This window comes from Lactuca serriola, chromosome 7 (assembly GCF_051521515.1).
Source record: "Lactuca serriola cultivar US96UC23 chromosome 7, Lser_US96UC23_V15, whole genome shotgun sequence".
NCBI lineage: Eukaryota > Viridiplantae > Streptophyta > Magnoliopsida > Asterales > Asteraceae > Lactuca > Lactuca serriola.
Window position 1 is genome coordinate 17768108 of NC_136414.1, and position 17102 is coordinate 17785209.

The 17102-nt window shown below is 32.2% G+C and overlaps 1 protein-coding gene across 1 annotated transcript; it reads right to left on the reverse strand.

The window, feature by feature from the left end:
- Positions 1-13810: 13810 nt before the first annotated feature.
- Positions 13811-16820, reverse strand: TDT (tonoplast dicarboxylate transporter). The gene is made up of 6 exons (XM_079008465.1): positions 16333-16820; positions 15276-15753; positions 15110-15153; positions 14940-15035; positions 14160-14670; positions 13811-14088 (listed from the first exon to the last, which is right to left on the reverse strand). The coding sequence occupies exons 1-6, from the start codon at positions 16750-16752 to the stop codon at positions 14048-14050; spliced, it is 1590 nt and encodes a 529-aa protein (XP_078864591.1). The 5' UTR covers positions 16753-16820; the 3' UTR covers positions 13811-14047.
- Positions 16821-17102: the final 282 nt, after the last annotated feature.

A 17102-nucleotide genomic window follows, 5' to 3' on the forward strand; every position in this document is an offset into this window, starting at 1 on the left:
ATAATATGTGAACACATTACGCACAAGTATTGAGTTTGACGTTTATGTACTTGATGAAATAGGCGGTGGAGAATTGTCCTCGCAGTCCTCACCATTTTTTGAGTCATCACCGGACCTATATATATATATATATATATATATATATATATATATATATATATATATATTAATAAACTAGTTCAATTTATATAGAATGTAGTTTATATAAAAATAAGATATTTATATATTCATATTTATATCTAGTTAGAATTTATATATAAAAGATAGTTTTATATATACAATAAGATATTTACATACGACTAGTTATATAGATATATATGTTGAGAATTCTTTATAAATAAGATTGCCTTTTTTATAAAGATAACACACATACACACACACACACATATATATATATACATATATATATATATATATATATATATATATATATATATATATATATATATATAATATCTAGCCATGAGACAACTTTTGTGTTCTTTGAGACATGTTTTTTTTCGAAAATTGAAAGAGAGACCAAACATGACTCTCTTTTGAATTGTTTAATGGTGCATGCCATGCTTGGAAGAAGGCTGTCCCATGCTCCTTTTTTGTTTTATGGCCTTCCATTGCTTTTTGGCCTTTATATAAGGGAGAGTATGAAGGCATTAGAAACAAGTTCTTGCATAATTCTTCTTCTTTTTTTGGAGCCTAAAGCCGAGAGCATTGTGCTTATATAGGGCTGCCAAAAATTTTAGATTAAGGCTCTCCCTTCTCCTCCATTCTCTTGCATTTGGATGTTTGAAAAACTCTCTTTGTTGCTTCACCTTTGAACATATATTTGGTATATATTTCAAAGGCTTATGAACAACAAATTACAAGTGAGTACTAGCATGTTTTGATGGTTCTACTCTTGTTTGGTGGATACTTCTAGAGAACTTTTGTTTTAAAATTTCATGTCACCCTTCATCAACTTCCAACCTCCCACGATGATCAAAGTCTTACAAGGTTGTTATGATTTCTCTTCTATGGTTGTTTTAATCTTTCTAACTCTTGCAAAATGATCCTTGGTGGGTAAAATAGTTTTAGTTTTATTCAACAATATTTTTAAAGCTTCCATTGTCATTTTTACCGGTTGTGAAACCAGATTTTTGAATAAAAACCCAACAATTGGTATCAGAGTCAGGTTTTGCAAGATTAGTTAGATTATTTCTTTAGTTGATGAAATCTTTGTTTTTGGAAAACATGGATGGTTTTCTCTTTGCAAGAAAAATCCATACATATTTTCCATGACAACTTTAAAATGTTTATAATTGTTATTTTTTGACCAAAAGTTTACATGCATCTTTTTAGTCATAAAAGTTGTCTTAGAAAAAAAAAAGTTGTTTTATATTTTTATTGAGTATATAAATATGTATGATGTGCATAAACTAGCCATGAACCTTTTATGTTGTTGCATGTGTTGATTTATTTAAAATGGTTGTAATTATTTAGTTAGTCATATGGTATGTAATAATTAAATAGATAGTTTTCTTTTGTTAATTTTTTTATAAGTAATAGATTAGTTTTAGAAATAGTTTATTTTTATAAAAATGTAACAATAATGAACATGGTGGCCATTTTGAAGATCAAAAGTTTATAAAATTGATTTTATTAAAGTTTCCCAAACTTTATAAAATTATTTTTATAAACTTGTTACAAGGTGTTGAAGCAAATGGGAGCATATGGAGACTTTACAAGATAAATGTCCTTTATGTCCCTTTAAGAATGAACTTGATAATTTTGTGATGACTCACGAAATTATTACTAGTTAATGGTTTGGTTTATGTACATATGTTATAATTGTTATGCATGTTTGTGTTGTTTTATGTTTATGTTATTATTATTATGTTATGGTTGATAAAATTCGTTTTTCAAATGCAAAATAATATTTGAACATAAATAAACATCATGAGGAGTTTGGTTTTAATGAAATTTATCTTTTAACATAAGATGTTAAAAATAGTTTAACAATAAAACAAGCTTTATCGTTAAAACTAGTAACTAGTAAAATTTCGGGATTAAAATTGTATAAATTTAAAATTGAGATTTGTAAACTTATCAAACTCTAAACCTTATTTTATAAAATGAAGTTTTATTAAAAGGTTTCCAAATGTTCTAAAACGCTCAAATAATATAACTTAATACTAGTTATTAATTTAAAACTTTGATTGCATCAATTATATAAAACCGGGTTTTATATATAGAACATTGTTAAATATGTGATTTTAACATGAAATAAGTTTTTTAAAGTATACCATGGTTTTATTGAATGCATGCAATAACCATGATATAACATGTTTTCTAAACTAGATTTATAAAAACATGAAAGACCCCTTACAAACTTCAAATCTATGCAATCTTTTTTAAAGAACACTCGCACGTCTCTTGTATGCACTAGTGGGATAAAGGATATCTAACCGCTATTGTCATCTTTTGATGGCCGAGGTGTTTTCTTGATTTCTATAACCAAGTTATAGGTCGGTTATAGAAGTTTTTCAAATTGGATGATTTGATCGGAGATCTCTTGTGATAAAGGATACATAAGCAAGAGAGTTCCGATGCATAGATGTGATCAAACATGTCTAATTAAATTTTTTATTAGCGATCCCATAAATCTAGGAATTATATGGTGAGATATAATTAATAATCGATATCTACCGGGTTGAATTCAGATGAATGGGATAAAGGATACCTAATCATTTATTTGTTTTGCAACTTGGATCCTAGACTTTGATAATTAATGTTTTTAGAAACTAAAAGGGGTATTAATTATTAAAGATTACATATTGAAAATACTAAATGAATGTTGTTAAAATTTTATAGATATTTATAATCCACTCTCATAACCATGAATTGTCATTTCTCTTTAAATGACTTAATGAAACAATGACATTCAATAGATACAACTTCAATGAATGAGTTCATGTCTTAAGAGACAATCTCGTGAGAAATGTAAAACTATATACACTTAAAGGACCTATTCCTAAACAAATTGTTTCGAGAAATAAACCTGAATATGATACCTAGTAAATGTGTCACAGTGATGCTCAAGATACTTCTAACATCATACTAGGAACAGTTATTCATGACTTCTAGGAAGTTTTGGATAATATATATATATATATATATATATATATATATATATATATATATATATGATAATATAATAGGTTAAGTAATATTACAATAAATATAGTGATATTTTGTTGGAACAGTGCAAGGCTAAAAGAGTCACCTTGTGCGATCTAAATGACCCATGTTTTATGGAATAAACACCTTTAAGCCCAAGAAATCCAATAAGGCCCACATAGATGGATCTTGTTTCTTTTGTGAAGAAACTAGACACTGGTAGAGGTACTGCTCCTCTTATCTAGAAAGAAAGTCTGAAAAAGACTAGTACTTCAGGTATTTACTGGATAGAACCTATACTTTTCATGTAACAGTCAAGTACTTGGTACTAAAATGTTAATCTAATATTTGTAACTTGATTAAAAATATTTACAGAAGAGTAACTAGCTGAGCACAAGCAAGTTGGAACTACACTATCGAAGTTCAGTTTTTTATTTATGTTTAGAACATAAATTGCTTGTAATATAAAACAATGTTTGTTTTGGCACAATGTATGTTTTAAATTTAGAATGTCTAAATATTTATGTTTCAGTTATTTATTTAAATGTTTGATTATTTACTAGATCATTTTTCATAGCGATAATACTCATATTCTGAAATGGTTGACTTCTATTTCAGAGACTAGATCTCTTAATAGAATTACAAAGTAAATATTAACATTTTATAAATAAAATTAAGTTCTATATGCAAGCACTTTTGACTTAAACTTGTTTTAAATCAAACTTATCCATGACATTGTTATCTTTATTGTATAAACGAAATCCACATATTCAAACTTCAAGAAAGGGACCTTTGAAGGAAAATAATGTAGTTTATTTGAACTATGTGAATCTTATTTATATATAAAAAAGGATTCCTAATAATATTTTCACTAAAGTGTAGAGAAAATAATTATTAAGGAACTATACACTTTGGTGTATGACTTCCTTTCTAATGAATGTCTATGATTGAGCACAAGATACAACCCAATAGTACCATCTAAAGCCTTTGTGATGATAAAGGGTGGATTAAACTTTACTTGATATAGTTTACTTTCTAATTGGTAGAAATGTCCTCCTTTTAACCTTTTTAAGATTATATTTCAATCACTATTAATTGTATCTAGAATACAAATACCAACTAATTACATAATTCTAGAATATTCTAAAAGGGCATTTAGATTATTATATACAAAACCATCAAGAATAAGTTCATTTATTCCTCTGAAAGTTGAGTTAGCAGAAAACAAGCTTCTAATGACAAAGCAAGTGAAGACACGTGGAACTTGAAGAAGCTCAAGAACCATAGTCGGATGTAACAATTGTTGGCACTAGTTTCAAGAAGGAATTGTTGAACACGAATAATAGCTATTCATAAACACAAACTGTTCACAATAATGGTAGAAATCATCTATGACTTGAGAAATGTGGAATCTCTCATTGATGAGTTCTTGATGGTTTCTAGTTAAACCATCAATTATCTAAATGTTATATCAGATCTTGGATCTGACAAATGATTTAGAGTCATGAACATTGAGATGTAATCCATGTTTAATTATAAAGTATGGGCTTGATTAATCTTCTTCTCTATAGCAAGGTGGGAAGGAGTAAGAGATTCTTCTAGAAAGAATATATACATGGATATATATATATATATATATATATATATACACACACACACACACATTTAGTAACACTTGTTATATAAGGATTTTCTCATATTCATGTCATTGACTATGGACTTTATCATACTCATGACATTGACTATGATCAAACTTTTTCACAAGTAGCTATGATTAGATCAACAATGATATTATTTACTATAACTTCATATTCTTAATATGAGACATAGCAAATAGATTTCAAGAAACTGCTTTTCTTAATAGACATCTAGAATATATATATATATATATATATATATATATATATATATATAGCTTAGCCTAGAGGTTTTCATAATCCATGTTATCCTAACCAAATTTGTAAGGATTAAGATCCACTTGTGGATATAAAGCAAAGATCTCAAGGTTGGAATTGTCATTTTAATATAAAGATACAAGGTATGTTTTTATATCAAAATGAAAAAGAATGTGTGTGTGTTTACTAAGAACTAGTGGGAAGATAGTGATATTCCTAATTTTGTATGAAAGAGACATATTTAATCATTTGAAATGACATTCCGACTATGCATGGTGGTTTTCACATTGACTCGGAAAGTATTTCTAAAATGAAAGACTTAGGAATGACAAGATACATTCTTGGAATGTAAAATATATAAGAGATAGATAAAGATGAATGTTAAAGGTTTTAAAATTCTTTTTGCATGAAATGAAAATATCTTGAAAGAGGTCAAGATACAGGATTCCTTTGGATGACTCTTTGACTGTTATATGACACCTTTTGAGTCCGTCTCAAAGGACCTAGCACATAGGTTGAGCTAGATGAAATGATTTATATTCTATTATGCTTGACAAATGAATCAATCATTTATGTCATATCATGAGATACAAAATTGAATACATGGTTAAGTCACTAGATGACCGTGAGAACATTCTAAAAGTACTTAAGAAGAGCTAAGCGAATGTATATGAGATAATTAGTTAAGAACAAAATCTTAATGTAAAGAGCTACATATGATTTTGATTTCTAAATAAATATAGATAATTATGAATTATAATTGGATTATGAATTCATTATGGAATGAAGAGTAAGTTTAGTTGGAATGAGGTCCAAGCAAAACAAAATAGCACAAAATACCAAATAAGAATACACTACTTTTCAGAAGTTGAAATTAAATATAATTAGATGAACTAGATCATTGAAAAACTAGGTTGAATCCTTCCATTCAGGGATAACCTAGAAATCTTTTGTGAGTAATAGAGTGTACTTAATCAAGCTAAGAAACTCTATGTCACATAAGAGCACCAATTATATTCTCCAAAATATTTAACTATACTTAGAGTAGTGTCAAATATGGAGATGATTGTATTTGTAGAATTCACACAAATTAAATTTAGTCGAACCCATTAATAAAGTCTTTCCTTTTAAGCTAAGTATGAGTGGTCACACTTAAGCCATAAGACTTTTATTATTCTAGAAATGAGATTTTGATTTGAATTTGGTATTTGGATATTAGAACATTGGAAAAACAACTATTAAATAATGTTTTGATATACTGGGTTATGATCATTACATTAATGCTTGTTGTGTTCTATATTAACATGTTTAATCCATGAATAATCTTATTATTCTAAAGGTTCATAGTCAATCATGATTATGGGAGCAATTATGAAGTAAGACTAATATGAAATAGATTGGTTGACTCTCACTAGATGAAAGTAGGCAAGTGGTTGTAACCAAGTTTCATAGGTACTTGTCAGAGAACTAGTATTGAATGGAACTGCATCAAGATCAACTCATAGATCGCAGTCATGAGTGACACTTGAATAAAAGGTATTATATTTGTATCCTTAACACTTGAGACACATAGTGGGACTTAAGTGTAGGGAGTATTGTGCTTTGATATGACCAAATGTTGTTCCTTAACCGATCATTTATAAAAGTCATTTTCGGGTATGGTGTGAACTATGCAGGACGCTTTTGTAGTCAAGATGGGATTTGCTCCTCTTATGTGTTGAGAGTTCGACATCTAACGTACGTTACCCAAAGTAGAACTACAAATGATATTGATTGCGATCCAAGGCTCATGTTCAACAGGTTGTCTGTATCAAAGGGATAATTGATAAACTTACCTTAATACATCAATTGAATCTTAGAGATTTTGGGAATTGGATGTTGATGAATGACATTCTTCGTCATATGTTATTGGGGGCAGTGAAATGTTGCTAGACGTTTACTACTGTCTATATCAATCTATGATGAGTCTTGTGCAAGTGGGAGATTGAAAGATCTAGTATTCCCAAGAGTCATTATAAAACGATATTGCTAATAATATATGATCCTATAGGGTCACACTATATAGCAAGCTATTGTTAATTGATTATTTATTAGTATAATTTGACTATTAATAAATATATCAACACTTGTATTTAATTGGAAAATTATTATTTCATGAAAATAATATTTTACAAATTGGGAATTTATTATTTGTGGAAATAACATTTATTAGAGAAATAACAACTTATGAAATATATCATAAAGTATGATTATTTATAAGTTATATTTATATCTTAATAAACTAGTTCAATTTATATAAAAGGTAGTTTTATATAAAAATAAGATATTTATATATTCGTATTTATATCTTAATAAGCTAGTTACAATTTATATATAAAAGGTAGTTTTATATATAAAATAAGATATTTATATATGACTAGTTATATAGATATATATGTTGGGAATTCTTTATAAATAAGATTGCCCAATATAAACTTTTGTCTTCTTTGAGACATCTTTTTCGAAAATTGAAAGGGGGACCAAGCATGACTCTCTTTTGAATTGTTTAATGGTGCATGCTATGCTTGGAAGAAGGTTGTCCCATGCTCCTTTTGCTTTATGGTCTCCCTTTGCTTTTTGGCCTTTATATAAGGGAGAGTATGAAGGCATTAGAAACAAGTTCTTGCATAATTCTTCTTCTTCTTTTGGAGCCTAAAGTCGAGAGCATTGTGCTCATATAGGGCTGCCAAATTTTCGAGATTAAGGCTCTCCCCTCTCTTCCATTCTCTTGCATTTTGATGTTTGAAAAAGTCCCTTTGTTTCTTCACCTTTGAACATATATTTGATATATATATTTCAAAGGATTATAAACAACAAATTACAAGTGAATACTAGCATGTTTTGATGGTTCTACTCTTGCTTGGTGAATACTTCTAGAGAACTCTTGTTTTAGAGTTTCATGCCACGCTTCATCAACTTCCAACCTCCCATGAGGACCAAAGTCTTCAAAGGTTGTTATACTTTCTATTCTATGGTTGTTTTAATCTTTATAACTCTTGAAAAATGATCATTAGTGGGTAAAATAGTTTTAGTTTTATTCAACAATTTTAAAGCTTCCGTTGTCATTTTTACCGGTTGTGAAACCAGATTTTTGAATAAAAACCCAACACCAATCTGGTTCAAAATCATATCCCTAATATCTAGTTAAGTGTTAGAAACTTGATTACCATTATAAGTGATAAAGAGTATGAGTTTAATCTCAATATACTAATGTAACACTCGGTTCCAGATTTGCTTCATTATTTGGGGATGCGGCCCAATATTCGGTTGTCATGAGGCTTAGGGCCTTGGGGAAGAAAGGTTTTGGTCTTTCCGGATGTGGGTGTTATGGTTTAAGTGATCCAAGTGTTCGATGGTGTTTTCGGAGGCCAAGGGTATAATCTTATTTTAATAACTCGGTCCTTTATGAATTTTGGGTTTTGTTCGGGAAGTTTTAATGCTATGGTGTGTTGTTAGAAGTGTAGGCTTCTCGCCACCTTTCCGTGGATATAAGGACCTCTGGAAACGAACCTAAGATGAGGAAGTTATGACAATTTGAAATTATTGGCAGAAATGGATCCTAATGGAAAATAATGGCAAATCAGTCCCATGCGTGCATGGTTAGTGACGCGTGTGTGGGTGGGTACCCCAAGCGTAAGATGGGGTACGCCCAACATAATGAGCAAAGTGACAAACCCTAATTTTTAGGGTTTGGGCACTATTTAAACATCCTTATAAGCTCAAGGCTCTCTTATTTCTCAGCCTCTATTGACTTCTAGCCTCATTTTGAAAACCCTAACCTCTCATTAAGTGTTTGAGAAATATAAGTGTGCATTTTGGTGTGCTTTTGCTCATTTTCAAGAAAATGGTGTTTGGTGCTAGCTTGTGGTTCAAAGGAAGATTTATAGATCCAGACTCTTGGCTTTATTTCCAGCTCATTTAAGGTATCAAGTTCATACCTTGGCTTCTTGTTATGCTTTACAGGTTTAGGGCCAGAGTTGTGCTTATTTTTGGGTCTTGAGTTCTCTTTGTGAGTTTGAGCCACTCCAGGAGCTTGTAGTGATAAATTTTGCCTCTTCTAATGTTGCTAGTTCATAAAAATGCTTGATTGATGTTTAAAAATGGTCCATGCATGTTCTAGTTGATTTAGAATGGGTCTTAATGGATTAAGAAGGCTGTTGGGTCCCATTTAGCCATGAAAATGCATAAAGGTGTCGACTTTATGCATCAAGAGCTTTATTTCGAGGTTCTCTGAAGTTTGGGTGCAAAGTGCTTAAGTGGTTAAGACGAAAAGTCAGTTTTGGAGCAAGCCAGGTTACGCACCACATAACTGGATGTACGCCCAACGTACCTAGCCCTTGGTCGCAATCTGGATTCATCGAGCACGCCCAGCGTAGCTGAATGTACGCCCCGCGTACGACTTTCAACTGGGCTTTGGGCTTGTTGCGTTTTGGGCTTCACATCTTTGGGCCACCTTGTTGCCTTAGGCCTTTTGGTATATCTAAGATCAACTTTTTGGACTAAGGAAATTATTGGGCTTAGGATAAGTCCCATATGGGGTTGGGCCCAATTTGGAAAACTGGGCCATTAGTGGGCTTTTGTGGACCATAGTTTGGAACCCAATTGCTAATTGAGTGTTATTTTGTACTGATAGTTCACGGAGTCGTAAGGACATCAACTAGGGATTTCTTTCAGTGAGCTTCAACATTCGAGGTGAGTCTCTTCACTGTTCTATGGGTCGAAGGAACCAATGTCGACCCATTTGATTTATGTATTATAGGAAGACCAGGGGGTAGTCCTTGGCATTTTGTATGAAAGACTAGGAGGCAGCTCCTGGCAATCTGTATGCAAGACCAGAGTCTGAACTCTTGCAGTTAATTAGTTAAGTAGTTGTAGATTGTATGCTAGTTGTCTTTGTGATGCTTGCATGGAAGACCAGGAGGTGGCTCCTGGCACTTTTCTGTAAGACCCAGGGTTTTGGCCCCCGGCTTGGCAAGGAAGACCATGATACGGCTCGTGGCATAATGGCAAAACTATGGTTGACACATAGCACTTTTATTGATTGTTGGATATATATGATATGTATGACTTGTTTGATATGTATGATATGTGGTATTTGGGGAACTCACTAAGCTTTGTGCTTACAGGTTGTGGTTTATGGTTTCAGGTACTTCCGGTTCGAAAAGGAAGGACCCGACTTGATCGCAGCGCATATACCCATGTTTTTCCACAATTCATGATTTTGTGATTTACTCTGAAATTTTTTTTACTCTGGAATAATTTTAATTGTTTGAATAAATATAAAGGAATGTTTGAACATATATATATATATATATATATATATATATATATATATATATATATATATATATAATAAAAATGAAAATTTTACAATTGATTTTCAGGATGTTACAACTAAGTCATCTTTGTATAAGGCTTGAAGTTTATCATTAAAGGTTTCTATTTCTTTCGAGTGGATCACAATTGGCAGTCGAAGAGAGTAATTTCGTCAAAATGAAGTTCACTTTTAATGTAGAGTCTAAGGAGTATACATCCTTTTGTTTGGTTGCATTTTCTTACTTTACGGCTGATTTGTTACTTGTGTGATTTTTTACGTCTTTTATAGCTTTGTATAACGTGGTGGTTGATTAAATTGGTGATTGAACATAAGTTTTTTAAAAAGTCCTTAAAATTATTATAAGCACCTCCCTCCAAGGGCACATTCACATGTACAAGAGCATCAATATGAAGTATGAGTAACAACCCATATGTGCCCAAAGCATTAAGTCATTAATGCACAAGAACAAACAAGCATCATCCACGTAGACAAGACACAATTAAGTTATGCATCCAACTTAACGATGAACGAGTCGTACTCCTATAGACACACGTAACACCCTTGTATTCTTAAATGAAAATAACAACTAGGATTGAATGTAAGGTTAAATATTAATAATAATCCATAAGGGTGGAGGAAGTCGACTAGATGGACAGTGGTACCAAAGGTACTGCGGCTCTGCCCCAAGCTGGTTTGGCTAGCTCAAGTGGGTCGGCTTCACCACCACTCTCAGCTTGTTCATCTTTTTATCTCTCAACTTGCGCTATATGCTTCCCAATTTGTACCAAAGTGTTTGGGTTGGAAGATATGGATTATTTGTGTTATGTGTTGAGAGTGATGAAAGTAAAATAAGAGATAAAAATTGGTATAGTGATTAGGTGGCCGAGTTGGGAGGGTTAAAGGAGAAAAACTCCATCCAACCTTAAACAAATAAACTTTAGACATAATTAGCCCCGACTTGAATAATTTTGAATCAATTGGTGTTGACCTACATTGACTTAATATGTTGGGTATATGAATGATATTTTTTCCCAATGGTAAAATTGCAATCATGGTGAAAACAACCAAAATATATTTTTAATAAGAATTTAAAAGGTTTCTATTCATCTGGTATCAGGTAGTGTCCTCAAAGTGTGAAATTAGACATTAATTTAAAAGTAGATAAGATTTGCCCGTTAAAAAGAATAAATAAATAAAAATGCTAAGATCAAGGTTAATAAAAAATTACGTGGATATCATCTATAATCTTCTCAATCTCTCTCTCTCTCTCTCACACACACACAATAAAATTTTGTTTTCTTGCTTTTACTCGAAACGATTTGACGCTTACGATTTCCATCTTTCTCTTGTCACATACTCACATGGCATCGGCAGTGTAGTCGTTATCTTCATATTCGTAGGTGTCATCTAGCAAACACAAATCTCATTCTTTTTTTTTTTTTTTTTTTTTTTTTTTTTTCTGGTTGTTTATATGGGTTCTTTGTCATCCTTGGTTTTGTGGTTAATATCTATTGGCTCATATTCGAAAACGCACAAAAATCTTTGGATAAAAATAAATGAAACCTTTCTCGAATTGAATTTGTGGGGTAGTCGAATTGGAGAAGTTTGTTTAATTTTAATTATGATCGAGAGCTATTGACCCCACTTGGGGCCGTGACAAAATTGTGTTTCTATTCTCTTTGTTTGGTTGAGAATTAATCTACATGTGATGGTTTTATATATATATATATATATATATATATATATATATATATATATATATATATATATATATATATATATATATATATATATATATATTTTGCTTGAAAGTAGGTAAAGCTTGAAATAATCAATGCTGAGTACGTTGATTTTGATCATCATTGTAATATGTAAAGTTGTGGATATGTTTTGATAGAAATTGGTTGTCTTGTAATTAAGTTGATTTTGATCATCACTTGTATTTGATTTTGATCATCATTTGTATTGATATAGTCTTGTATTTAAACCACCATCACCGTTTGACTTCTTCAAAAGTCAATCATACATATCTTTTAAACACACCATGTTTATATATCTCTATTTCATACTCAATGCCACGATCTTTTAGACTTAATCAAAATATGAAGCTTAAGATCTGAGTCAAAGAGTTATACCTTTAAATGGTTTGCTCAAAAAATCGGATCCCAATTTGACTTTGAACACCTTGAACAAACCTTTTTGTACTTCCCTCATTCCACGCAATTTATTTCTTATTCTGATTCTTGGTGCGAAAATTACAAGTGAGGAAGATATGATTCAAGAATAAGCATGTTATCTTTTGGTTAATACATTTCAGAAGTTAGATAGCTTACAAATTAGAAAAATATAATGGCAACTCTATATAATTGAAAAACACTATTTAGTAAGGTCTTGATTAATAAAATTATGTAGGGCCCGTTTACTTTTGCAATATTATGAAGCGTCTACACATATGTTTGTTTGTTTGCAATAATGTGTATGCACATGGGAAGACAAGAAGAGAAAATAGAGACACCTTTCTTGAGGCTTATTTATTTCATTAAACTTTCACTTTATTCATATTTCATAGATTACAATGAAATATCTCTTAACAAAGTTTAAAGGAAATAAGTTTCTTGAATTGTAACAATGGTTTGTAAGCAACCACAGCTTCATAGGTGTGTGTAACGCCGTGATCAGTTGCCGCTATGGTCAACTTGTGACTGTGATCGTGTGTAAGGGGGTCCCAGGTAATCACCTTTTGGAATGTCAGTTGATGTGTAGACCCAAGGTTGTGAGCTGCCACCGCGTATTGTCCCAACTCTTCTAGGTAATGTTTTTCAAGATCCCAAGCCCCGACTCCATTCACTGTGTCGCTAGTGGTTAGGGGCCTAGAGGCAGAGACACCATAGAGGGTGATTGCAATGAAGAAGGCTAGCTTGACCATGAGAAGGGACTTGAAGTTTTGAGCCATCTTGTTTGATTGATGGAAAATGAATTAGATATTGGGAATTTATAGTGATAAAAAAATCTCTAGCTATCACTAATTACATCCCCACTTTATTGAATTCCCAACAAATACCTAAATAGAGTTGAGAGGGTGAGTAAATGTGAATGTATAATACATAATATATATGTCATTTAGGTGACTTGTGAGTTGTATTTTTAGTAAACAGATACATGAAACATTAATAAAAGGTTTTGTGAGCGAGAATTGGGATTGAGGAAATAAATGTTGCAAGTAATGAGAAGGGGGTGGTTTGGATATATTATATTGGTTGGGAGTATGGAGTTGAAAATAATGAGAGTGGCCTTCTCCATTTATCACCAAGTGTTCATAAACAAATAGAATCCACATCCTATACATTCTATTTACTTTATGGAACAAAAAACAAATTATAAAATAATAGATAAAAGGTAAGCAAGATATAAAATTCTCCTTGTATGTATATACGGATCTAACAAATTCAAAAAATATATTACAAATGATAAATAAAAAAAAAAATACAAAAGTGAAATTTTTTGGACAACCTTTGTGGTCGTTTACGCAATATGTACTCTATTATAGTAAAATAATACAAACTAAAACAGAGTCCAATGTTGCTACAATATACATACATTGGGAGGGGTTACAAACATTTAAAAAAAATTGATCTCGAGTATTTCAAAATGGTATCTCTTTGTTCTTCACAAAGACGAGCACTCCTGCAAAAGCAAGACCCAAGTTAATCGAATGCTTTTTTTTTTTTAAAGGAATTAAGAATTTAGCGACTTACCAAGAGTAGGCATTAAAACCGATAATACAACCGTTCCAACAATTTTCAGCGGCAAGCCTGTTTTAAGCATATCTACAATATCAATATGTCCAGTTGTGAACCCTACAATATTTGAAGCGGTTCCAGTAGGAAGTAAGAAAGCAAATTGAGCTCCAATGGATCCAGGAATCATAAGGAGAAGAGGATGGACATTAATCGTTTGCGCGATTTGGATTAATAGTGGAATGAGAAGAGTAGTTGTGGCATTGTTTGATGTAAACTCGGTAATGCCTCCACTTATTAGACAAATCGTTGGGGCAACTGCTAAATATGGTACGTGTGCTAAAAATTGTAGGGTTTTGGATAATTCATCAGCTAGACCACTTGTTCTTACTCCATCTGCTATTGCAAAACCAGCTCCAAGTAACAAAACGATATTCCATGGTAATTTCTTGCATTTATTCCAATCCATTAGCTTCTCTCCTAGTTGCTTCTTGTTAGGGATAATGAAGAGTAAGGTTGCCATCATTACCTATGCAAATAAACCACTTATCAAACACTCATATTCCATTATTAATCATGTACATCAAGCAATATCTTTTATTACACAAGGTAGGATTGGATTTGACAAGTTGCTTAATGAGGATGAGAATGATATTCATGTCGACAAGAGATCCATAGAGAATCAATGTCCCAAATTTGTGGGTGAGAAAAATATGAATTAGTTCTAATCATGCAATACAAATCATATGTTATATCATACCCAAAGTAAAAAATCATGCATAATGTCAAAATACTCACACTAACGGTTCCATCACCAACACGATCATTGAAAAGGGCACCCCATCCAGGTATATCATCGGTTATGCTTCGTGTCATCCACAAAACAATTAACATCTGCAACAAAACCTCGTTAAATAATCACTCAACATATTGCAAATTAATTTCACTTTATCAAATAAAAAACTTACAGAAAACACAGCTAACACCATCTTTTCAGCAAAAGCCATTGGACCTATCCACATGCAAACACAAGAAAAAATAAACATTATAATTAACAACTAACAAATAACAAATAACGGGTCAAAAATACCAATTTACACAAGTTTGCTAGTTGGGCTTAGTAGTGGGCTTTACCTAACAAGTCAAGCTCCCTCTTTAAATGGGCTTTATCCAGATAAGCTGATAAGACATCACCAGATCCTCTTGGGCAATAAATAACACAAAGTATGACCCACAAAGCAAAAAATAACAAAACTGCCATTGGAAATCCGAAGTAAAACCATGTGTTAAAACTTATCGGATCTGCTTCCGGAAAATAGCTCTTCCACATCCCAACCAATATCAGGTTGACACCTGTCCCTGTTAGGGTGCTCATTCCTCCTATCGCCGCCGAGTATATCACTCCAAGGACCACCGCTTTGCAAAACTTAGTTATCACCGTCGACTCACCCGATCCCGACGGTAACCGCTGGAGGATTCCGGTCGCCACCGGCATCATCATGACGGCGGCCGCCACATTGTGCAGCCACATGCTTACAAATGCTGTCGTGGCGCATATTCCGAGCAGAAGAAGCTGTGGGTTTAGTGGGTCCCCACAAAACAGCAGTGTTATCTGGAAGGAGAATGACACGTGGTTATTTTTAACATAATCGTTTTAATATCAGTATATAATAAAAGTATAGAAAGGAAATACGAATAGTCTTTCTAATCTGATTTAAGATAAAGTTGGGGTCAAAAATTGACTGAAAGAAATAGAATTTTTAGTTTTGATGCATACATAACGTAAAATATTAATATACATCCCCTTGTGTGAAGATGACAAACTCAATTTTATATCATCCCAATTATTTTGACTTTGATTTATCCACAAGCTATGAAAACAATAAGTTGATGATATTAATCACTACCAAAATCCTAAAACTCTTAATAAGAATGGACAAGATATCTACGTACTATATATGTAGCTAAATTTTATACGAAATTGGTTGCTATGTCAATGTCAATATATTTCTAAACAGAAATTCATAATAATGCATAGGGAACGTACATGATACGTTTTTTACACAAAAATATATAAGATTACAATAAATAACTTTATTTTTACTACATAATAAATATGAATAAAGACTTCCACTTCTATATATGTTATTGTAACTTACGAAGAAAACATCAATAAAAAGATGAGACTTACATTGAAGGCTAATCGTCTATGGATGTTGTAATGCTCAACAGCAAGAGCAAGTATAAAACTTCCAAGAACAAGGGAGATGACATCATCCATGTAAGAGTGGGCCACATCATCGGCGGCGGCTATCCCAAAGATAGGGAAAAGGAAGAGCGGCGACATAGAGGTGATAGGCATGGGGACGGCCTCCGTGAGCCACCATGCGAACACCCATGCGAGGACGCCGAGCATGTTCCGGCTGGTGGTCGGAGATGGTCCTTCCAGCTTAACCGACAGGCATATAATGGTGCATAATAGAGGACCCAACAAAACGCAGAAGTTTTTTAGGGTGAAAATGGATTTGATCTGGGTGTGGAAGCTTTTGGAGCGGTGAATTGAGTCTTCGCCGCCGTGTAAGGGGAGGAGCGGGGAGGTGTGCTCGTCCATTGAAGAAGGGAATTTGGTGTTTTAGAGAGAGAAAGCGATATAGTTTGTGATATTGAGTAAGGTAGTTTTAAGGTATATATACAAATCTGGTGGAGGTGCGATGCTAGAAAACAAAATCATGGCGATTCATCAACTGATTTTGAACCATGTGGCGGACCGACTGTTATTCTATTCCATTTCATTTATATGATAGAGTTTAATTTGGATTTATTAGAAAGCGATGTGTACTCTTAATTATAATTTGAGGTTAACATTTTTCAATTTATTAAATAAAAGGTTAACTGAAAAAAAGAAGAAACTTCAACTTATACATTCACATATACATGGAAAACAAATATGCAACAAAGTTT